The 23,204-nt window shown below is 37.0% G+C and overlaps 1 protein-coding gene across 8 annotated transcripts in view; it reads right to left on the minus strand.

The window, feature by feature from the left end:
* Nucleotides 1-21,931, minus strand: part of RPS6KA6 (ribosomal protein S6 kinase A6) — a 130,234-nt gene extending 108,303 nt beyond the window's left edge. For 3 of the 8 annotated variants that reach the window (XR_004260815.1, XM_032251396.1, XM_032251398.1), the window contains exon 1: nt 19,494-21,233. Coding sequence is in view for 6 of the 8 variants with exons in the window: in XM_032251396.1 (XP_032107287.1) it covers nt 19,494-19,625 (132 nt within the window). In the remaining 2 variants the exon portion in view is untranslated. The other 5 variants (XM_032251395.1, XM_032251392.1, XM_032251394.1 and 2 more) reach the window with 5 other exon arrangements.
* Nucleotides 21,932-23,204: the final 1,273 nt, after the last annotated feature.

Genomic DNA, 23,204 nt, shown 5'->3' on the forward strand with positions numbered 1-23,204 from the left:
CTCAGAGACATATGAAACGCTGTCAGACAGTCTAAAATCTATATCATTAACATCCCATAAAAAAACAGAGAGTAGTACTGGAAAAAATCACTTAAAGAAATAAAGGTAATCTCATTCATATGAAATAATGAAAATAGCAAAATATATAGAGACAGAAAGCAGGCTAATGCTTGCTTAGAGCTGCAGTAGAGGGAGAAGAAGGTCATAGCTAAAGGGTACAATATTCCTTTTTGATGTGATGAAGGAACTTTAAAAGTCACTGTGGTGACAGTTGTACATATGTGTGAATATAATAAGTACTGGATTGTATATTTTAAATGGGTGAATTATGTGAATTATATCTCACTAAAGCTGTATTTTCAAGATAAATGATGGCAGAACATTTCCCAAATTTGAAAAAGCATGAATTTAAAGTTTCAAAAAGTTCAGTAATCTCTAAACAGAATAAAATTTTTAAAAACCACCCCAAGACATGTCTTAATTGAACTACTTTAAACCAAAAGAGAAATGGGGAAAAAATATTGAAAGGAGTGAGAGAAAAAAACACATACTACATAAAGGGGAACATCAAACTGGATGACTTCAAATTTCTCATAAGAAATAATGGAGACCAGAAAACAGAGAACATTCACCTGAGATCAGTAGAAACATATTACAACACAAATCTGTACCTACATTTTTATAGCAGCTTTATTTATCATTGTCATAAATTAGAAACAATCAAAATGGCCTTCAACTGATGAGTAGATAAATAGAATACTACTTTTTACTCATCAATTAAAAGGAGAGAACTGTTGATACTTGTAACAACATCGATGAATCTTAAAAGCATTTCTGCTAACTGAAAGAAGCCAAATCCAAATCCAAAAGGCTAAATATTGTATGATTTAGCCTAAAGTATAAATATTGTAAGATACTCTGAATAAAGCAAAACTGTAGGGAGAGAACTGGTTCAAGGAATTGGGAGTAGAGGAAAACAAATATCACTCAGTAATAAAAAATGATAGTATATTGATACATTCAACAACATGGATGAATCCCAAACACATTACTGTAAATAAAAGCGGCAAGATTCAAAAGGCTACATTCTGTAGGATTCCATTTATATGTTATCCTGGAAAACGTAAGACTAAAAGGAATGGAGAAGAAACTAGTGGTTGCAAGGAGTTAGGGAGGGGGAGAGGTTGACTACAAAGAGGCACCACATGGGAAGAGAGAGAGAGAGAGAGAGAGAGAGAGAGAGAGAGAGAGAGAGAGTATGTGTGTGTCTGTGTGTGTGTCTGTGTGTGTGTGTTATGAAACTATTCCTTGTCTTGATTGTGGTTGTCATTACACAACGCTATACATTTGTTTAATCTCAGAATCCTACATGAAAAGGAGTGAAGGAAAAAATGGAAACCAATTTATTAAAAAGTAAATTACTCAACTAGCATCTTCATTCTTAAAAAAGCCCAATGAAAACCACCAATGCTCAATAGTCAGTAATGATGTCTACTTTGCTAAAAGATCCATAAGTCATTATTTTATTTGATTTCTCTGCAGCATGTCACAGGTGACCACTCTCCTATTTACGTTTTTAGCTTCTGTAATATCATACTCTTATTTTATTTTACTCTAATTTCTTTTACTATTGTTTTCAACATCCTTGCAACACTGTAATTCCTCAGGAAATGGACTAGATCACCCTCATGTCCCACTCCACATTCTTTCCCCAGGCAGCTAATTTACTGACATGACTCATGTTTACTCAGCAACTAACTCTGAGTTCCTGATCCATATATCAAACTGCATACATGACATTTCCACGTTTATATCACATGTCTCTCAAAAATAACCAATACAAAAAGGAAAAGTTGACCCCCTCCTTCTCATCTGCTCTTTCTTTAGGGTTTCCCATTTCATTAAATGATAACACCATCTACCATTTACCTCAACAAAACAGACTATCAGACTATGTGGGATTACAAAAAAAAAAAAAAAAAAACTGTCACAGATTAATTGTAAGCATATAGAAAATAGAAAGAAGAGCATTCAGAAAAACAGTCCAGAAATGAACATTGACAGAATCCTGATAATTAAATTGTTAATATAAAATGACTCTCAGAATTATCCATAGGAAAAAATGATTATGCATAGAAAAGGGATTATCCATTTCAAAAAAAAAATATTGCTTTCCTCTGTTACCTTAGTTACTAGTTACTTCCTATTCATACCATCTTATGACTAACTTATCATGAAGCTGTGGGTCTGAAGGAACTAGAAATAAAACGAATGTGAATGAGTCAAAAAGATCACTCTATCCTGGAAATCATTTCAGTCACCAGAAATGGCCTTTAGAAACAGAACACTCCATAACTCCCATCTCATCTATCCTCAAGGTACCAGGTTTTCAATATAAGAATATTTATCCTACAGAGAACCACAGTTTGTATTCATTGATACTTACTAAAACTTAAATAATTTTCATCCATATAAAAACAAAATATTTCCTGAATTCTCTGTCACAATAAATCTTCATTTCAAACATACAATTTGTCATTTGAAAAGATAAGTAGGCATGCTGCTTTCCCCAATTAAGTGCCAAATGGGAGGGAAAAAAATTCTACATATGATTCTGCAATGTTTATCAACAAAAATAATGGTAGTAATAATTTACTCAGATATTTCAATATCCAAGTGAACAGACTCTCACACCAGGGCTTAGAGATGAATACTTCAAATATTCTTTTCACGTTTTATCAGAAAAGACTTAAATAAATCAATTCCAAGTAAGCTGGACAAACAGAAATATTAAACCAAGCTGCTGTACTCATCTGATCTCGGAAAATCACATAGGTCACTCCAAATTGATTGCTTTCTTATTACTATTGACCAAAGCAACTCATCAAGGAAAACTGAACTGAGAAATTAAAAAAAAAAAAAAACCCTTTCAGATTTTTGGAATTGGAGGTGGTATGGGATAGTGAACAGAAGAATACATACAGTTTAGTAAAACAGCTTACTGTTATCTATGATACATAAACCTGTTCCTCAGTGTTACACAAACGGAGTAATCTAACAGAGCTTATAACTTGGTGCTGAAAGGTATATTGAAACTTAGAAGTAGGTCCAAATCTAACTAGAATAAAATCTGCTTTTTCCTTATTTGTGTGCACCTCTGAAAAAGTAGAGAGATACACATTTTTGAAGACAATAGTAGAGAAATATAAAAATAAGAAAGAACTAGATAGAATAAATATGAGTGATGCAAATGATTAACAAAACACACAGAACATCAGTTTTCACAATAAATTTGACAGTATTATATATTTTCAAGTAGTCTCTAGGATCCCCAAAATCAACCTAATTTAAAAAAATAATAATCAGCCAGGTGCAGTGGCTCATGCCTGGATCACCTGAGATCAGGAGTTTGAGACCAGCCTGGCCAACCAGGTAAAACTTCGTCTCTACTAAAAATATAAAAATTAGCCAGACGTGGTGGCACATGCCTGTAACCCCACCTATGTGGGAGGCTGAGGCAGGAGAATTGCTTAAACCCAGGAGTTGGAGGTTGCAGTGAGCCAAGATTGTGCCACAGGACTCCAGCTTGGGTGACAATGAGATTTCTTCTTTAAAAACAAATAAAAACCCACTGTATTTATTTAGTACCTAATGTTAAAAATATATTTAAGAAGGTGACATTCTAAAGAAAATTTCTCTATCAAATAAGCTTTACATTTACATATTAGTCACTGACAGCTTTTGTATAGAAGCGTTCTTCAATTTTTTTACTTTATTTAAATAACAGAAATAAATTAGAGCTAAACATAAGGGTGGGTCCACATCTACCTAAAATAAAGGTCTGGCCAGGTGTAGTGGCTCATGCCTGTAATCTCAACTTTTTGGGAGGCCGAAGCGGGTGGATCACCTGAGGTCACGAGTTCCAAACCAGCCTGGTCAACATAGTGAAAGCCCATCTCTAATTAAAAAAATATATATTAGCCAGGTGTAGCAGCATACACTTGTAATCCCAGCTACCCGGGAGGCTGAGGCAGGAGAATTGCTTGAACTCGGGAGGTGGAAATTTCAGTGAGCCAAGATCGTGCCACTGCATTCCAGCCTGGGCAACACAGTGAGACTCTGGCTCAAACAAACAAACAAAAAAATCTATGCCTGCATAGTAAGCCCAGTTGAGCAATGTGCTGTACATTCTAAGATGGGCCTCCATGGTACTCACCTCTTGCTGTTAATGCCCTTCTCTCATCCCCATGCCCTTGAATGTGAACATTCAAGCCTATTGCTGAATTTCAACCAATATGATATGGTAAAGAATATGAGATTTTACATATATAATTACATTATGTCATATAAGACTCTAGAGGTTCCCTCTGCTGCCTTGATTGAGGTAATTAAGTGACCATGTTGAAAAAGTCCATATAACAAGGGACTATGGCCATCCTCTAGAAACTACAGGCAGCCTCTAGGAGTTGAAAGCAGCCTCCACTCAACACTCAGCAAGAAGCCAGGACCCTCAGTCCTGCAACCACAAGGAAAGGAATTCAATCAAGAATCTGAAGGAGTTGAAAAGTAGATTCTTCCCCCAGTCAAGCCTCCATATAACAATACAAAACAGCTGAAATCTTGATTAAATTTCTGTGGGACTCTAAGCAGAGGACCCAGCTGACCCATGTGTTGATTATCACTTTATGGGGCCCTAAGCAGAGGATCTGGTTAAGCCATGCCCAGATTCTGGATCCACAGAAACTGTGAGATAATAATGTGTCTTGGTTAAAGCTCCTAAATTTATGGTAATTTTTTTGCAACACTAGGTAATACAATCAAAAGTGTCTATGACTGAAAATTCTTCCCTAAAACATACGTTCCAGAGACAAATTTTAGTTTAATACTTTTAAAATAGATCTTTAGTTATTAAACTCACATATTTGTTCTCATTTAGCAAGCATAAAACTGTATACACTAGTAAGCGACCTAGGAAAAATGGTTAAGTAGAGCCAAATTTTTAATTTTAGTTTTAATATACCTAAAATTGAACAGTTCTATTTTTGTCCTTTAATGCTGCTTTCTGAACAATCAATCACTAACTTAAGCACAGTACAGAAAATGTAATCTTTTTTTATTCTACTTTAAGTTCTGGGATACATGTTATGAACGTGCAGGTTTGTTATGTAGGTATACATGTGCCATGGTGGTTTTCGCACCCGTCAATTTGCCATCTAGGTTTTAAGCCTCACATGCATTAGATATTTGTCTTAATGCTCTCCCTCCCCCTTTCCCCCGACTCCCCCTGACAGGCCCCAGTGTGTGATGTTCCCCTCCTGTGTCCATGTGTTCTCATTGTTCAACTTCTACTTATGAGTGAGAACATGCAGTGTTTGGTTTTCTGTCGCTGTGTTAGTCTGCTAAGGATGATGGTTCTCAGCTTCATCCATGTCCCTGCAAAAGACATGAATTCATTCTTTTTTATGGCTGCATAGTATTCCATGATGTTATATGTGCCACGTATTCTTTATCCACTCCATCACTGGTGGGCATTTGGGTTAGTTCCAAGTCTTTGCTATTGTAAATAGTGCTGCAATAAACATATGTATGCATGTGTCTTTATAGCAGAATGATATATAATCCTTTGGGTATATACCCAGTAATGGGATTGCTGGGTCAAATGGTATTTCTGGTTCTAGATCCTTGATGAATCACTACAAGAACATAATTTCATATTCCTTTAACAATCAGGGATATCTCAATATCTTAAGAGCTAACCCTCTCAACATGAATTATCAACAGCATGGCTTTGTTGCCACAAAAGGTGAAAGATTTTTAAAAGTCCAATGCATACTAAATCCAAAATACAACTTGGAATATACCTTTTCAAAATAATTCCACCATACATAAGGATGTGGAGCAACTGGAACCTCTGCACTGTTGGTGACGATGTAAAATGGTATAGTTGCTATGAAAACCAGTATAGTAATTACTTACAAATTTAAAATAGAATTACCATATGATCCAGCAATCCCACTTCTGAGTACAGAACCAAAAAATTGAAAGCAGGGTCTCAAAAAGATATTTGTACACCTATGTTCCTAGCAGCATTATTTACAAATAGCCAAAAGGTAGAAGCAACCCAAGTATCTATCAACAGATGACAAGTTAAACAAAATGTAGTATATACATACAATGAAATATCATTCGACCTTAAAAAGGAAGGAAGTTCTGACGCAAGCTACAACATGATCCATGATGATATTATGTGAAGTGAAATAAGTCAGTCACAAAATGACAAATACTATAGAATAGTCAGATTCACAGCGTTGGAAAGTAGAAAGTTGGTTGCTGGGGCTGGTGGGGAAGGGAGAATGGAAAGCTTTTGCATAACATGTAAAGAGTTCCAGTTTTGCAGGACAAAAACAGTCCTGGAGATTGGCTTCACAATAATGTGAATGTACTCAACACTTTTGAACTGTATTCTTTAAAATGGTTAAGATGGCAAATTTTATCTTTTATTTTCAAAACAATTTAAAAATTTAATGCTAAAAATAAGATTAGTAATACACCATATCGATAAATTTCTTGTCATATGCATCAAGACTTCAAGCTCCTTGAGGATTGATGCTGTGTCTCATTCATGAGGCAGGCATAGTATGCCATGAAAACAGCAATTCTTCAGTGTTAAGCAGACCAAGATTCAAACTTTTATTGTCTTTTCAAAGTTTATTAAGCTTTCTTAGTTGTGATTTCTTCATCTGTAAAATAAACAACCTAGGATTGTCAGGATTCATACAATGTTCCTAAAGCAGCTGGCACAGTGTCTGACATGTGCTCAATAAATGCCTGATATGTGAATGGTTTTCTGACAAAAGCAGAATACAGAAAAAAAGATATAAAAACATTTTGGCTAATAATTCATCAGAGGTGAATATGCTCCCTATACACAGAACAATAAATCTGTGTATCAAAACTTACTGCTATATGATTACCATAATAGTACTGACTCAATAGTTTTGGTTTCGTTTTTTGTTTATTTTTTGAGATACAACCTCACTCTGTTGCCCCAGGCTGCAGTGCAGTAGCAGAGAGATCACAGCTCACTGTAACCTTGAATTCCTAGGCTCAAATAATCCTCCTGCTCCAGCTTCCCAAAACACAGGGATTACAGTCATGAGCCACAGTGCCCAGCCCTAGTGTAGTTTTGGTATGTCATACTGTTGTGGAAAGATCACTTTTAAAATAATGATAGAATCACTTTTGGTCAATGTGAAATGAATCTCCCAAACCAACTCATAAAGGTATATACATACTCATGGACATACTCCTTGCTTTAAGAAACACAAATTGGAGAGAAATTTTAAAAAGTATGTTTGTATATTTTTACTGTAACACACTTAATCAATTTCTCTAACAGTCTTTTACGCAAGGCATTTCCAAACTAAGGTTTAATTGGTTTGTTTTTGCATTCACCAGGGGAGCTTTAATTTGTACTCTGACTTTTATCCTACCAAAAATTTTCAAAGTTTTATTAATATTTATGGTCATTTCCCCAAAACACTTTCATTTTTTTGAACTTTCAGATTAAATTATACAGTCAACATACTGCTTGTGAGAAATCTGTTCGCAACTACAATACTTACTTTAAATGATTTAGTTTGATCCTATCTGGCTTTCTAATTATACAAGATTCCTGTAGTTGTATCTGAATAGGTTTGAAATATACCCACCTAATTATTGTCACTGCTTCAGGGAGGACTTATGAAAGGGAAATTATGTTTCAAATCAATTTAAAAAGAGGTATCTTTTTTTAAAGAGTCTCAGAATGGGACAAGAATATACAGCCTCCCAGTGATTACTTTAGTCAGGCATTTAAAAGCAATCATGCGGCTCTGCTGTAAAAGTAATTAGCTGATAAAACACGTCCATGTTCAAATTAAGGCATGAAACCAATTCCAAAGTTAAATATGAATGATCTTTGGAGTATTTGCCATTTTGAATTACCCATGCTTTTGAATGTCAACACATCTTTATCAAGACTCAACGTTCTATTTTCCGTTTTTCCTCCCACCTTACCCTATGCAGACTTCTATCAGTAAACACTGTGTTACTCGTTAGGTATTTGGTCCATCTCTCTATCAGGCTGTAAATTCCCAGACGAAAGGGATCGCATCATATACTCTTTGTTAACCCAGTACCTAGCATAATATCTGGAACATAATAGACCCTGGAAAAATATTTACAAAATGGAATGACTAAAATCTGGTAACTAAATGAATAAAATTCATAAAATAACTTCAAAAATAAGCAGCTGTCATTATTTTTCCTTAGATTTTTATTAGTTTTCTTACTCAAAATGTTTAAAACCATCTTTGAAACATAATTTCATGAAGAAGTTACAGTAAGTCATTTTACTTCCAATTTCTGACTCTTAAATTCTAACAGCAAAGAGGAATCCAGCTTTTTCAAAATCACATTAAAAATATATTGCTTGAGTTAGTCATCAAATTGTTTTCAAGAAAAAGTATCTTAGAAATTCTTTGTATTTCATATCTTGCATGAAAATCACCTCAGTATTCATGGGGGATTGGTTCCAGGACCTCTCGTGGATGCCAAAATCCACAGATGCTCAAGTTTTCTATATAAAATGATGTAGCATTTACATATAACTATGCACATCCTCCTCTATACTTTAAATTATCTCTATTATTTATCTGTTATATCTCCTCCTCTATATTTTAAATTATCTCTATTAACAGCTATTTATGTAGCATTTATATCGCTAGGTATTGCATAGCCAAGAGTAAGGGGAGCTATGTAAAGCAAGAATAAGGCACAAAATGAATTGCCATACATACGGAGGCTCTACTTTCTTGACAGCTTATTTGAGTAGGAGGAAATCAGGTACTAATATTTTAGAAAAGCAAAAGGGTGGGAAAGATCTATTTGTGAATCTGTGAATAATGCCACAGAAGTGTGGAATTAAAACATTCACACCCAAAATGTTTTTAAAAAATCTTCCTATAAGGCTAAATTTGTTGGTATTTCTGACACGATATGTTGTCCTTCTGTTCAGACATTTCCTTGTACATTATGGAAAAATGGGTAGATACTCAATTAGTTTTCAGTTATCAAGACAGTAATTGAGATCAACAACCAAAGGACCACTGACTAATAACTAACACAGCACTTTATACATATTTAATCATACTTTGGTGAGTGCATGCAAAATAATATTTAGAACCAATTAAAACCAATCCAACTATCATCATGCTTTAAAAAAGAGTAGAAGTTGTACTACTACTATTACTACTGAGTTACTGAGTAACTACTATTACTACTGAGTTAAACTAAGTACATCAATATTACATAAACGTTAGAAGGTATTTCCAGAACATTTGAGTTTTTACAACCTTGATACAATGACAGAAAAGCAGCTCCCTGGTTTCTATTCATGCAGGAATTTGTTTACTCTGCTTAGTTGAAATCAGAGCTAATGACTTTATCAGTTTTGAATAGCTCTAAAGTGTTCCCAATGCAAAGGCACTGGCTGTCTGACCAGTCTCATATGGGCTACAACACATGCATTTGGGAAGTTTACTTTCAAAAAATACAAGTATTTATATGGTATAAATGAAGTCACATATATACACAACCTGCATACACATAGGATATTCCTAGGTAGTAATTATCACTGCTGTAACCTCTCAGAGATATGAAGTCTACATAATTACATTAAAATACAACCTTTGGGGTATAAATTAAATTTAAATTGTCCACTGAGTCATATATCAGGGTAAAAGAAATACTTTGTCTAGAACACCTAATTCTTTAGTTATTTTTGAAAGGAAAAAGAACTTTATTATTCTTGGCAAACGTTATATACAAAGTACAATTGTGTTACTTCTAAAAATAATCATAAGCATGTTATTTTCCATTTTATATGTGAAGAACCTGAAGAATTAATTAAATAACATTTACCAAAAAAACACACAGCAAACTAGTGACAGGACAAAGTAATTTGTTTGTCCCAGTGTGTGACAGTTCCTAAACGTCCTACACCATATTACTCTATTCTTTCATCACTTCATAAACAATGGAGAATAAAGGAAAGAAATTAAAAACAAAATGGGTTTCTATGTGGAAAAGATCAAAATAGACAGTTACTACACAACCTTAGCTTGAGGTCAAATTCTACCTGATATGTGTGGGTTTTATTCTGTTAATACATGTTTGCTGTCAAAAAACTAGTTAAGAGAAAATCACAAGTCAATAGACTATAGCAAACAGAAGTTCAGTGAATACAGAAAATAGAAGCTCAGTAAAAGCAGTACCATCTTCTTGAGGAATGAATAAGAAAAAAAGAAAAAGCCTTACTACAGCTAATCAAGAAAGAATAAAATGTTTCAAAAGTCAAGCCACATGTAGAAGCAAATGGTCAAAAAGGAGAAATGTGTATTTGTATATAAATACCTTTAAATAAGAAGAAATACTAATAACTGCGTAATTATATATGATATTTCAATATCATTATGCAATAGGTGATTTTTTAAATTTGTAAGCCCGTTAATCTTCAATAACTCATTGTGGATGTGATACATTTAAAAATAGTAATAACTAATATTTACCGAATGCTTACAATGCAAAAGATATTATTCTAAGTGCTTTACATATATTATATGCTACTGCTATCCCCATTTAACAGATAGAGCAACCAAGTAAAGTACAGAGAAGTTAAGTAATTTGTCCAAGGACACACAGTAAATAAATGGAGAGCCAGAATTTAAACTCGGGCATTCTAGCTCTAGGGCACCAGCTCTTATCCTCTATGCTATTCTGAATTTCTAAAGAATCTACAATGGCTAACTAACTGTTTATATTTCTTTAAGCTTAAGAATAACAGTCAATTTAATTAGCACAATATTTTCAATACAACCCCAACCTACATTATTCTCATATTTCCTCTTTCACATAGGTATCATTAACCAAGGTTAAAGAAAGTAGTTAGGTGTTTCTCAAAGAATGACTGTCATTCTCCTCTTAAAACCAAAAGGAATATACAGCTGTTATTTGTCAATTTTAAAAGCTAAAATAATTTTTTTTTGAGACAAGATCTCGCTCTGCCACCCAGGGTGGAGTGCAGTAGGGCAATCATGGCTCACGGCAGCCTTGGCTTCCCAGGCTCAAGTGATCCTCCCACCTCAGTTCCACATGTAGCTGGGACCACAGGGATGCGCCAACACACTTGGCTAATTTTTTTATTCTTTTTAGAGGCGGGGTGTCACTATGTTGCCCAGGTTGGTCTCAAACTCCTGGGCTCAAATATTCTTCTCATGCCACCTCCAAAAGTGCTGGGATTACAGGTGTGAGCCACCATGCTAAGCCAAAATAATTTTATTTTAAAAGAGCAAAACTAAATATATGTTAATGGTGGTTAACAAAGCTCCAACATTCCAGGCTTCCATTTTCTTGGCAAAGAGATAGTTTCTAGAATATGAATGGAAGCTTATTTAGTCTTGTAGCTTTCATGTCTAGTACTAAGCAACTAACAGGTCACCAACTGCTGCATAAAAAATGTTAGGGGTAATGTACAGATATTGGGGAGGATATAAGCAGAGGTATCACTGCAGAATGAGAAAGTTCACATAAAACTCCTAGCACTGGCTGAGCATGGTGGTTCACACCTGTAATCCCAGCACTTTGGGAGGCCATGGCAGGTAGATCACGGGGTCAAGAAATCGAGACCATTCTGGCCAACATGGTGAAACCCCATCTCCACTAAAAGACAATACAAAAATTATTTAGGTATGGTGGTGGGTGCCTGTACTCCCAGCTACTTGGGGGGCTGAGGCAGGATAATTGCTTGAACCCGGGAGGTGGGAGGCGGAGGTTGCAGTGAGTCGAGATCGCGCCACTGCACTCTAGCCTGGTGACAGAGAAAAACTCAGTCTCAAAAAAAATAAATAAAATGAAATAGAAATTTAAAAATATAAAATAAAAAACTTCTAGCACCACTAGGTTTCGTATCTATAAAAGGGTCTAAGAACAGTCATTTAGTGTTTTGAAAATTAATGACTGCAAAGAAAATACACCACAGAAATTATTTTAATAAAGAATATTTAACTAAACTCAATACAGAAAGAACCTCAAGAATTTTTTAACACCGTATACCTATGCTCACACAGGACTACTTCATTAAAATTATTATGTAAACTACACATATGTGACAAAATGATTTCTGATATAGTGCAAAGGCAATTCAATGCAGAACAGGTAGTCTTTTCAACAAATGGTGGCAGAGCAAATGGACATATCTATGTTAAAAAGTAGACTTCAATCACACTACCCACCATATTCAAAAATCAACTAGAAATGGATCAAATACCTAAACTAAGATATGTAACTTAAAAACTTCCAGAAGAAAATATAAGGGAAAAATTTTGTAACTTTGGATTAGGCAAAGATTTCTTAGCTACAACACCAAAAACACAATCCATAAAAGAAAAAAAACCTGCCTGAACTTCATTAAGATGAAAAGCCTCTATTCTTTGTTAAAAGAATGAAAAGACAGACCACAGAATGAGAAAAATAGTTGTAAATCAATATCTAATAAAGGAATTGCATTTGGAACATCAAGAACTCTCAAATTCAATAATAAGAAAACAACCCAATTTGAACAATTTCAAACATTCTGAAAAAACAACTCATCAGAGAATGTATACGGATGGCAAATAAGCATATGAAAATATGCTTAGTAACATTTGTCATTAGGGAAATGCAAGTTAAAATCAGAATTTGATACCCCTACACTCCTATTAGAACGGCTAATTTTTTTAAACATAATCTGACAACACCAAGTGCTGACAAGCATTCAGAGAAGCTGGAATTCTCATACAGCAACTCACTCCTAAATGTTTACACAACATACGTGAAAAGTTATGTTCAAATCAAAATTTTCACACAAATGTGTATAACGGCTTTATTCATAATCACCAAACACTGGTAACAACCCGAATTCAAATGTCCTTCAACTTATTAATGAACAAATCAACTGTGGTACATTCACGTAACAGAATAGTGCACAGTAATAAAAAAGGAAGAAGTACTGATACACGCAATATCATGAATAAAGACCAAATAAAATCAAATTAATATTGTTCAAAGATATGAAGTTGCTGAATGACCATGGCTTTTTTGTAAACCCATATTGACTGACCTCCCTTAAGAGGTTCTATAAGTATTTACTTATTCCAACATAATTGCTCTACACATGATAAACACAATATTTTATGGTTGTGCCATAAGGTCTAGAATTACTCTTCTCCATCTCTAAAATAAAGTACAAAATCAAATACAAATTATTTTATATATGTTCTGTCATTCTTGTACATGTCTCTATAATTAACATATGGTTTTCTGTATATGCCCTTGTAAGTCTGAAACGGAACTGTTTCCAACAGCATTCGTTTATCACTGCATCTACCCCAGGTGAACATTCATGAATGCAAAATATTTTTATCAAATCAAGCCTAATGGTTTATCTACTTCCCTTAATTTTGAATTTTGACTATTCTCAATTAGTACAATTTGTTTAACACATATACCAAACCCCTCTCATAATGCTGTATTTAAGAAAAAATAAGTCATTTGAAACCTGACATTCAGTCCACATTTCCCCTCATATGATGTTTTTCTCCTTTGTTTTCTGAAGTTTTGTCCACTCTGATCCTTTGAGTAGGTTAATCCCTAAATCTCAACTCTCATAAAGCTTATGATTTTTAGGATAATTCATGTTCCATTTTCACTTATATCTTAATGACTAATTTCAACTGTAGTAATTTAAAATAGCAAAAATGTTTTATGTCACAATTTCTCCAGAATCTTCAGAAAGAAAGTGTAAATTTTAAGTTGTTTTTTCGAAAAAAGGTAGCAAATTTTCCCCTAAAATTTCCTCAGGCTTTAAAAACTGACCTTGATCTTTTTTTGTTTGTTTGCAATTTTTCTCAAAATTCAGTTGAGTGTATTTGTGTGGCTTTATTTCCGGATACTCTATTCTATTCTACTGATCTATGTGTCTATTCTTCCACCAATACCACATTGTCTTTATTACAGTTACATAGTAAAACTTAATGTCCAGTAGAGTGATTCTTTATTTTATTCTTCTTTTTCAAAATTGTTTTAGAGCTTCTAGGTCCTGTAATATTACATATATATTTTAGAATAACCTTGTCTGTTTACAAAACAAAACAAAACAACAGGCTTGCTGGGATTTTTGTTGACTTTTATTTAACTTAAATAGACATGCATGGCTTTTGAATCAGCACACCTGACTGCTGAACTAATATGGTTGCTAAAAACTCATCTATATTCTCTCCTTATTTTCAATATTGTCCTTATGGGGGAAATAGCAATGTACAGAGGAAAAAGCAGAATTTAAAGTAATCTAGGTTCAAATTCCAGACATACTTCCCACTAACTTGCATGTATCTTTCTCATCTGTTAAAAAGACACACCTGTCTTACCAAGATGTTTTCAAGAGTGAATAAAACTGAGATAATCTATGTTGCATCTAGTACTAGCTGGCACATATTTTATGCCCAATAAATGCTATTATCTCTTTCTCCCTTAAGATTAGATACATTTAAATGAAATGGATTCCAACATCTTACCAGGTTTTTAAAAATTAGGTGTTTAAATTGCTATATTTCCTCTTGAAGTTTGTCTTCAATCACTTTACAGGAGAGTCAGAGGGGTCTCACAGTAATAATTACCCATGGCCTTGGAAATTTTTTGTTAGAGATGTAATGGGATATTTGTCATTCAAAACAGTCACTATCTCCTTACTTAGCAAGTAAAATGGATGAACAAGTAATTTAACCTCTTAATTACATAGCTAAACTATATCAAAACTAGCTACGGCACTAAAATTTTGTTAAATGCTAATGGAAAAGCAAATTCCTCAAAACTAAAAAGCAAGAACATATAGGACAGTTCAAACAACCCCATTTGGCTCCAGTCATATCTTAAAACAACAACAAAATAACACACAGTAAAACATCACTAAAAATGAATATGCTTTTTCCTATTGAATAATGACAACTATGTGACTATCTCTCTTTTTACTTTGGCCTAGAGCTGTGTGGTCTTCAGCCCTGGCTGTGCATCATAAGCATCTGGGGAACAGATGCCCAGGTCCCCTCTAGATTAGTTAAATGTAAATCTCTGAGGGGAACAATGACATGGGTAATTTTTTAAACTCCCAGGTAAATATAATACAGAGCCAGAGTTGAGAACAACCAGCTAAGAAAACTCAAGGCCAAATGTATAATTCAACTATACTTTAAACATGTCGTAGGCTCTTAGAGCCTATTTATTTGTGTTCTATTTTACCCTTCATTCCCTAGCCTCCACCCTTTTCCTATATCTCCTACTTTGTTTTCCCTTATCCTCAATATCAAAATAGTTATCAGATTATATTTCCCATAAATCATCTCAAATACTTGGTGAAATGAAGCAAATCAAGAGGTAACACACATGCACTCTGCTCCACCCTCCCTCTTTCTCTCTCTCTCTCTTCCTCTCTCTGTCACACACACACACACACACAACTACAGCAGGACCTGTTCCTAGTGTAGAGATACAGATTAAAATCTAGCAGTAAAATCAGTTACAGAATGTCTCCAGGGCAATTTAGAAAACATGTCTTATCTGCAAAAGCCAGATTTAGCTTAGCTCTAAATCTCTCTCCCATCAACTCCTTTTCCACCTAAAGACAAACAAAAATAAAAGAAAATACAGAAAAAAAATTATTGGCAGGAACAGTAAATAATCCTTGGAAATAACATAAATGAATAAACATTACATAGCAAATTCTGACAAAGTACTAAAAGGCTTACACCTCAAGATTCCAAGTGCATATCAAATCTTAAAAACTGCTGCTAAATACAATGACAGCACCAAGAAAGATATTACAAGGAGGGAAAAAAATCTTAAATTTCCTCATCAAAATTCTAGATGAGAGAGGCTATGACAGGGTAGGTACTAAAACAACATGGTCCAGAAAAGCAACTACCCTATCAGTAGGCCTTATTATGGAACAAGGAGGTAATTAGCTCTCTTGATGAACTAATCAAGGTGGGAAATATACAGGCCCTGCCCTAAAGGAACTGACCTGATTATTTCCAGATCAGACTGGTTTAAAGAAAGATTGACTTGGAGGAACTGAGAAGGCACCTGTGACAGGGAGGAGCCACTGCCCTCTGACTCCTCCCTGCTTCTCTATTCCAAATAAACCTAGTGAAAGCATACAAAAAATACAGATGCCCCTGCTCTCCTTCCACATTCCAGAAATAAGTACTGGTCACTGTTGTCAGAACAGGGCTCTGTACTCACAGCTGCTGACTATTTAAGATGAGCATTGGTGAAACAAGAATTACAGGCCTAAGGCCCATTAAAAAAAACAGTTTAGCTAGTAATAAGTGCATTCACTTTTAGTAGTAAAGGATTTAAGCATTCTATGCATGAAGGAAATCTTCAGAGTGGAATGCTATTATTCAATACAATATTAGAAAGGGGGGAGTTCACTTTAGATTTCTGTCTCCCTGTACTACAATGATCTATTTATTTTTATGTTAGCCTAGTGGCTAATATAGAGACTTATATTCACAGGCATGCATTATATATCTGTTACATTGTATTAATTCCTACCAGGACACTTCTAATCTCAGTTGTTTGTTATTTTTTCTTACTCTCCAACACCTAATCAGTTATCAAACTGTAACTATTCTACCTCTGCCAGGTCTCTCACATCAGTCACCTCTTTTCTACCCCTTCTATACTAGTTCAAAATCTCACTACTACTTCCACTAACACAACAGCCTCCTAGCTGGTATTCCCCACCTTCCATATCTCTCCCATTTCTCACTACCATCAGTTATTTTTCAAAGCACAAATCTGATAATGTCACTCATGTCCTCAAAAACCCTCAGTGGCTCCTATTTATGAGATAAAATTGAACGCTTAAACTAGTTTAAAAAGTCCCATTCAACCTGGGCCTAGCCTACCTCTAATACATTCACTACCTTATCTCTCACTATCTCTCTCCCACATCACAGACTTATTAACAGTATCAGATTCCTCTTTCGGAACACCTCCATGCCTTTTCTAATATTGCAGCCATCCATGTAAAATATGCTCCTTTCATCTGTCTGTGAAAATATTGCCACTTTCTAATGCCCTGCTCAAATTCCACCTCCTTCACAAAGCCTTACCAGATCCATCCCTAAACCACCACCACCATGCATTGTTGATAATCTTATGCCTTTTACAATAACAATTTCCACATACGCCTGTCTTACTACCTGAATGTAAACTTGTGGGGATAGGGTGGGACTCTGTGGTATATTTTTAGTCATTTCACATCACAGTACTATGTACAGCACTGCCCTGTACTCAATAAACACTTCATGAATTGAACCGAATCCTACCATGACAAGAGTTCAGAGTTTTAAAAAATAATAATAAAAAGTTTAATGAAACACCTCATCAGCCAGATTTAACAAATGAAATTATTTGGCTCTCCTTATCCTTCCAGGCGTTTCTAAATACAACTCTGTATTTTATCCCTGGATCACCCTGTGATTACAAATGTTCAGAGTGAGAGCACCACTATACTTAGATGAAATAATCAAATTTAGGAAGGGGTCTTAAGAAAAACTGCTTATAAAAGGAAAGGCTGGGGCTATGGTAATGGTTATCTGAATCCCAGGATTTTAATATAGATGACAGTAGTTCAGACTTTAGAGGCAGGGAAAGAAGCATGATGACTATGGGAAAATAGAGGGAACCATTGTGTACTAGACACTTACTATGTGCAAAACATCTTGCCAAGTTTATTAAACTCAGCACTGAATTTTCTTTACATAACAACTCTTGAAGATGGTTTTTCTCCAATTTATAGATAAAGAAAGTGAGGTTCAAAGGGGTTAAGTAATGTGCCTTTTGTCACACCATGAGTATGGCATGTTATTCAGACAAGAAACCGGATTTGTCTGCCTACAAAGTTGTTCTTTCCTCTATTACTACAGAGTCTCATGAAAATTAATTAAAACTAGAAGTTTTCCCCAGTTGGTTTTTATCAGTAAACTATATACTCTTAAATCTAATTTGCTTAGACAAGCATGGTTGTCAGCACCTGTAGTCCCAGCTACTTGGGACGCTGAGGCATGAAGATTGTTTGAGTCCAGGAGTTCAAGGCCAGCCTGGACAATGACATAGTAAGACTCTGACTCAAAAAAAAAAAAAAAACTAACTTGCTTAAACAAAAGCAGCATTGCTAGAGAAATAATATAAAAATACTAGACTTTTAATATGATATGAAATGTGAAAATTCTATAATCAACTCCATAAGAAAGCATTTTGTTCCTCACCAAAAAAACAAACAACTAAGTGAACAAACTGTAACATGCATGACATTAACTCATGAAAAGTTCACATTAGTCAAACTGGTTGTTCTTTATGATCCTTGCCCAGGAAGGACCAATAGCCATTCCACCTCAAGTAAAACCTCTTTTTTGATCCTGACAGAATCCAGGCAAGAGCTAAATCTGTGGCTGACTGAGGGGTGATACCCTTTGAAGTTCCTATTCCCAGTAGACCTAATTGAGACAGTCCCTGCAAGAGCTCTCACAAGCAGGCTTTCTCGCTTACCCTATCTTCCCTCTTCTAAGAACTCTCTTCCCAGAAACCAAAAGATCCCAGGTTACCCCCTTTCAGGCCCATTCTCTACCTCTCACTGGAACCAAGCTAATCATTGGTTGAAACCTCAACACATTTCACCATAGAACAATTTTACATACAGTGGTTAGGCTCATCATCATTATACCTTGCTACTGTGTACTCATCTAAAAATGTAAGTACCCTTAATAAGTTTTTCCTGTGGGAAAACATGTTAAGAATCTCAACCAGCCAATTTACACACTTCTGAATGATAATTCAAAGGTTAAAAACTGTCCATGCAAGCAAGACAGGCAAAATATACAAAAAGACTCAAAAATATATGTTAATGTCTATAATCTTTAATCTTACCAGGATTCCACACACACAGAAATAGACGGAAATTATTTCTTTTGACATTAAAGTTAACAGGTTCTCACCTACATTTTAAGGATTCCATTACATTTTTAAAGTATATATTCTACAACAAAAACACTTAGTCCTAAATTATCACAATTGAGGGTTGTAGAGCTTGTACTCAAAATCAGCATTTCTAAAGCCAACATCAACAAATTTATAATTAAAATAAATATAAATTAACAAAAGTAAACTTGTTTACTTCTTATCAAAAGAATATATTTAAAAACAAACTCTTCTAAGTACTAAGTGGGTCTGTTCAAATGTAGCATTCAGTTTTCACCTAGAATATTTTTTATTAAGTAACTTGCAGGGTTAAATCTAACGAATCATAACTGTTTTAGAGAAAGAAGGCAGAAATACTATCTTCACCACATTACCTTCACCTTTCGTTTTACTTCATAGGGATTAACAATTTCCACTCGAGTATTTTTCCAAATTGCTGAGGTAGAGAGACCCATTGTTAAATCTCTACAATACCTAAAACATACTGCAAACAATAAAAAAACCATGTGGTAATTACAATTTAAAACATACTACATTCAAAGTTAACAAAAATAATAAAATAGTAGGCATGCAAAACGCTTCCCACCTCCCGTCCCATCCTTATATCAAAGCATTTAACTGTTTTTATAAACTAAATGCCTGACTATAAGTTCAGTAAGTTACATACATGAATAAAACAAAATTCCTCTCCCCTTCAATAGACTTGCTAGACAATTGTGCAAGCAGTTAGCATCCCCACATTTCAAGAAGAAAGAAACGCCTATTCATTTATCTTGTTCTTACGAGATGTAAAATATTAAAATGTATATTGGAATTGCTTGGTTTACTAATAAAATATTTCCTATAAGTATAGAGGGTTCAGATTTAGGGTACTTCTGAATTTATTTCCACTACATTCCTTACTACATGTTATGCTAGTATGTAATCTTAACCCCAGTATATATGATAAAAAAAAAAGAACAAGGTAATTATATAACAGCCCAATGCGTATTTTTTTAAAAATGGAGCAAGTACTTGAAGACAAAGTTGCACCCTTTAGATGTTGAGGATTGAGAGTCTTACCTCAAAATATCCTACTGTGAATCAATTTCACCAACTATTTTTAGGAGGTGTATGGTGGCCTCTACTGGAGTTGTACGCAGTCGATTAAGTTATCAGAAAAGGATCCAACTTTCTATCACAAAAGACACGTTTTTGTGTTTAAATGCTGCCCGCTTTCATAACAACAATAAAAACAAAGCACCTGTGCATATCTAAGTTCTCACTGCACAGCTGACCAAAGCCCAACCAGAACAATTTCAGAGGTAAGAAGAGTGGGAAGAGAGGTGAACCAAAGTATTTTGGTTGAACCTCGCTAACTCTTAACAAAGATTCATCTTATTCATAAGGGCTGGGGTTTACTTTGCATCTTTTTTTACAGACCAACTGGGTGGGTATAGCGGTTGTGGAAAGGAGAAGGGGCGGAGCAAGACTGCAGTAGAATCAAGGGGACCTGAGAGGAGGCAGTAGAACATCACCTGAAACCTGGTGACTGGAGAGAGGTCGCCAGTGCATCTCGACATGGGTTATTACGAGCAACCATAACAAGCCACAGAGAAACAAGAAAGCTGTTACCAGGGAACACTCGTGCGTATGTGCAAATGTCCCCAGAGTTACTTAGTCACCTTGGTGTGTTTGTTGCACTGGGTTCCTAAAGCGCCCGGGGTTCAACAGCGAGCTGGAGTCCGCAGCTGTCCCCCAAAGTGTTCCCAGGAAGCAAACTAGGCGCGGCGGAGAAAAAGGGACGCGCGGAGTCAGGCACAGCACCCCGCCAGTCCCCAAGTCCCCCTTCGGGTCGGAAAGTGAAGAAACTTCGTCACAACAACTCTGGCACGGCCCGCCAGGCAGGCGCTCCGCCCAAGGCCGAGCCGGGGCCCAGGCTGCACTCACTCCGCATGCCCGAGCCCGCCGTCTCATCCCCGCCCGCTCCCCAGCGAAAGGGCAGTGGAGGAAGCAGCAAGGGGGCTTGCCCGGGAGCCCGATTTCCCGGCCCCACGCCTCTCCTCTCTCGGTCCCCAGCCAAGGTCTTGAGGGGAAGGAGGCGGGGGTTGGCTCCAGCCCCTCTCGGCCACCACACTAACCTCGCCGCTGCTCGCGCCGCCGCCGCCGCTGAACACCTCCATTTCTCGGTCCCAGGGCTCGTCCTGAGGAGCGAATGGTAGCATCTCCCCTTCAGGAGCACTCGAACAGGAGCTGCCGCCTACCGCTGGCGCGGCCGCGCATCCTGTCTAAGGAACTGGCCCGCCGCTGCCGCTGCCGCCGCCGCCGCCGCCGCCGCCGCTACCGCGGCGACCCCCAGCCCCGCCTTCAGCTACCGCTGCGCTCGCCGACGGGTCTCTCAGAGGCTGGGAGCGGGGGGTCGCCGTCGCCGCCGCCCGGTGATTCCCATAGGAAGACAACTCTGTGCTGCCTCTTCAAGAGCTGCCGCTCGGTTCGCGCTCACCACTGCCACCACCACGACGGCCGCTCGGTGGTGACTCCCCCCAACACCCCGCTTCCTCGGGTCCCCTCCCCGCTCCCTGCTATGTCAATATGGCGGCAGCGGCGGCGTTACCTGTGCGGCGCCTGGACTCCCCCCCACCCCCCCACGGCGGCAGCACAGCAGCGTCACCCAAACGTCAATGGAGATTCCCCAGCCTGGGGTGAAGGGGGCGGGATAGAGGGGCGGGGTGGATGCGGGGGACCGAGTGGTGGGTGGTGGGATAGAGGGAAGGGGGGCGTTCTGGGCTGGGGAAGCGGGTGAAGAGTAGTAAAAGCCCCTGCTAGCGCCTCGGTAAACCTGCCCACTCCACGGAGCATGCGCGGCGATCTTTACACATGCTCAGCAGGCCCTCTCAAGTCCACGGAGCAGCATTGCTGGCGCGCGGTAGGATTCTCAAAAAGGATGCTAGAACTGGGAGAGCCTCCCGAACAGTTGAGGAGTCAGGGTCAGGTTAGGACTCCAAGAGTATCTCTGCAGGGCTCACGAAAAGCGAGTGTCTTACATGCCAAATCACGCCCATTTCGATACTTAGTGACAAATAATAGGGCGGGTGTTTTAGTACATCATACATTATCCTCCTAGAAGGTAAAGGCAGGATAACCCCCATTAAAAAAAAATGAATATACCTGTCCCCCCTACCCCCTACCTCACTTGTCCATCTCAGGATGCTCCCGCTGGTTGTCCTCACACTATTAATGACAAACAATGTTTCTCTTCTTCACACATGCACACAAACACACACAGGAATACATATGCCACTTAATGAACTCCATTTGTGGCAAATAAAAAAATGATAAAAAAAAAAAAAAAGGCATGATTCTGAAGCTAGGCCATCCTCCAGCCCCATCTGAGAATATTGGGTCTGTAGTGATGATAATCATAATTTTTTCTACCTTCTTCAAAGCGAGCTTTACTACTTCGTTACTCTAAGCTGCACGCTGTACTGGGAGCTTGCGATATGACAGAGATAAAGTACAATCTTATACGAGGAATAATCAAGATCCTTCTCATCAAAACACTTCAGAACTGAAAGTTAAAAATTTATTCCACATTTGTCACTTCAAAGACAAAAGAGCAACTGTAACAGGGCTAAAACAACGCAGGACCTTAGAGAGATTTCTAATGTTCTTCTTAAAAGGCATACCACCCCGTGCCCCCTTCTACACCTAGGGCTGTTGTGGTGTGCTCCCGAAAACACTGAGCTATGCCTTCCATTTGTCTCATCATCTGGTCTCACAAGCTAATGAAGCAAAACTGACCACAGAGATTGCACTGAATTACGAACAAAGATAACTGATAGTGTCCTCCCACTTACTCTGCTGAAAATCTCAAGGAGAAAGTGAGCTTAACCAACAGGGTTTTGTAAAAGTCAAAGCTTTGAAAGTAGTGGGTGCATGGAGCTATAAATCGTGAAAATGTGTGTGTGTGTGTGTGTACACGCACACGCATAAACTCATATTTGGCTGAACTGACAGTGTTAGCTGGGGCCAACCTTTTGAGCACTAGGTCTCATCCCCTCTTGCCTACTCAAAGGCTTTGTTCTGTAACCCGCCCTACACCGACA

This window comes from Sapajus apella, unplaced genomic scaffold (genome assembly GCF_009761245.1).
Source record: "Sapajus apella isolate SASKATOON/1434 unplaced genomic scaffold, GSC_monkey_1.0 scaffold75, whole genome shotgun sequence".
Lineage (NCBI taxonomy): Eukaryota > Metazoa > Chordata > Mammalia > Primates > Cebidae > Sapajus > Sapajus apella.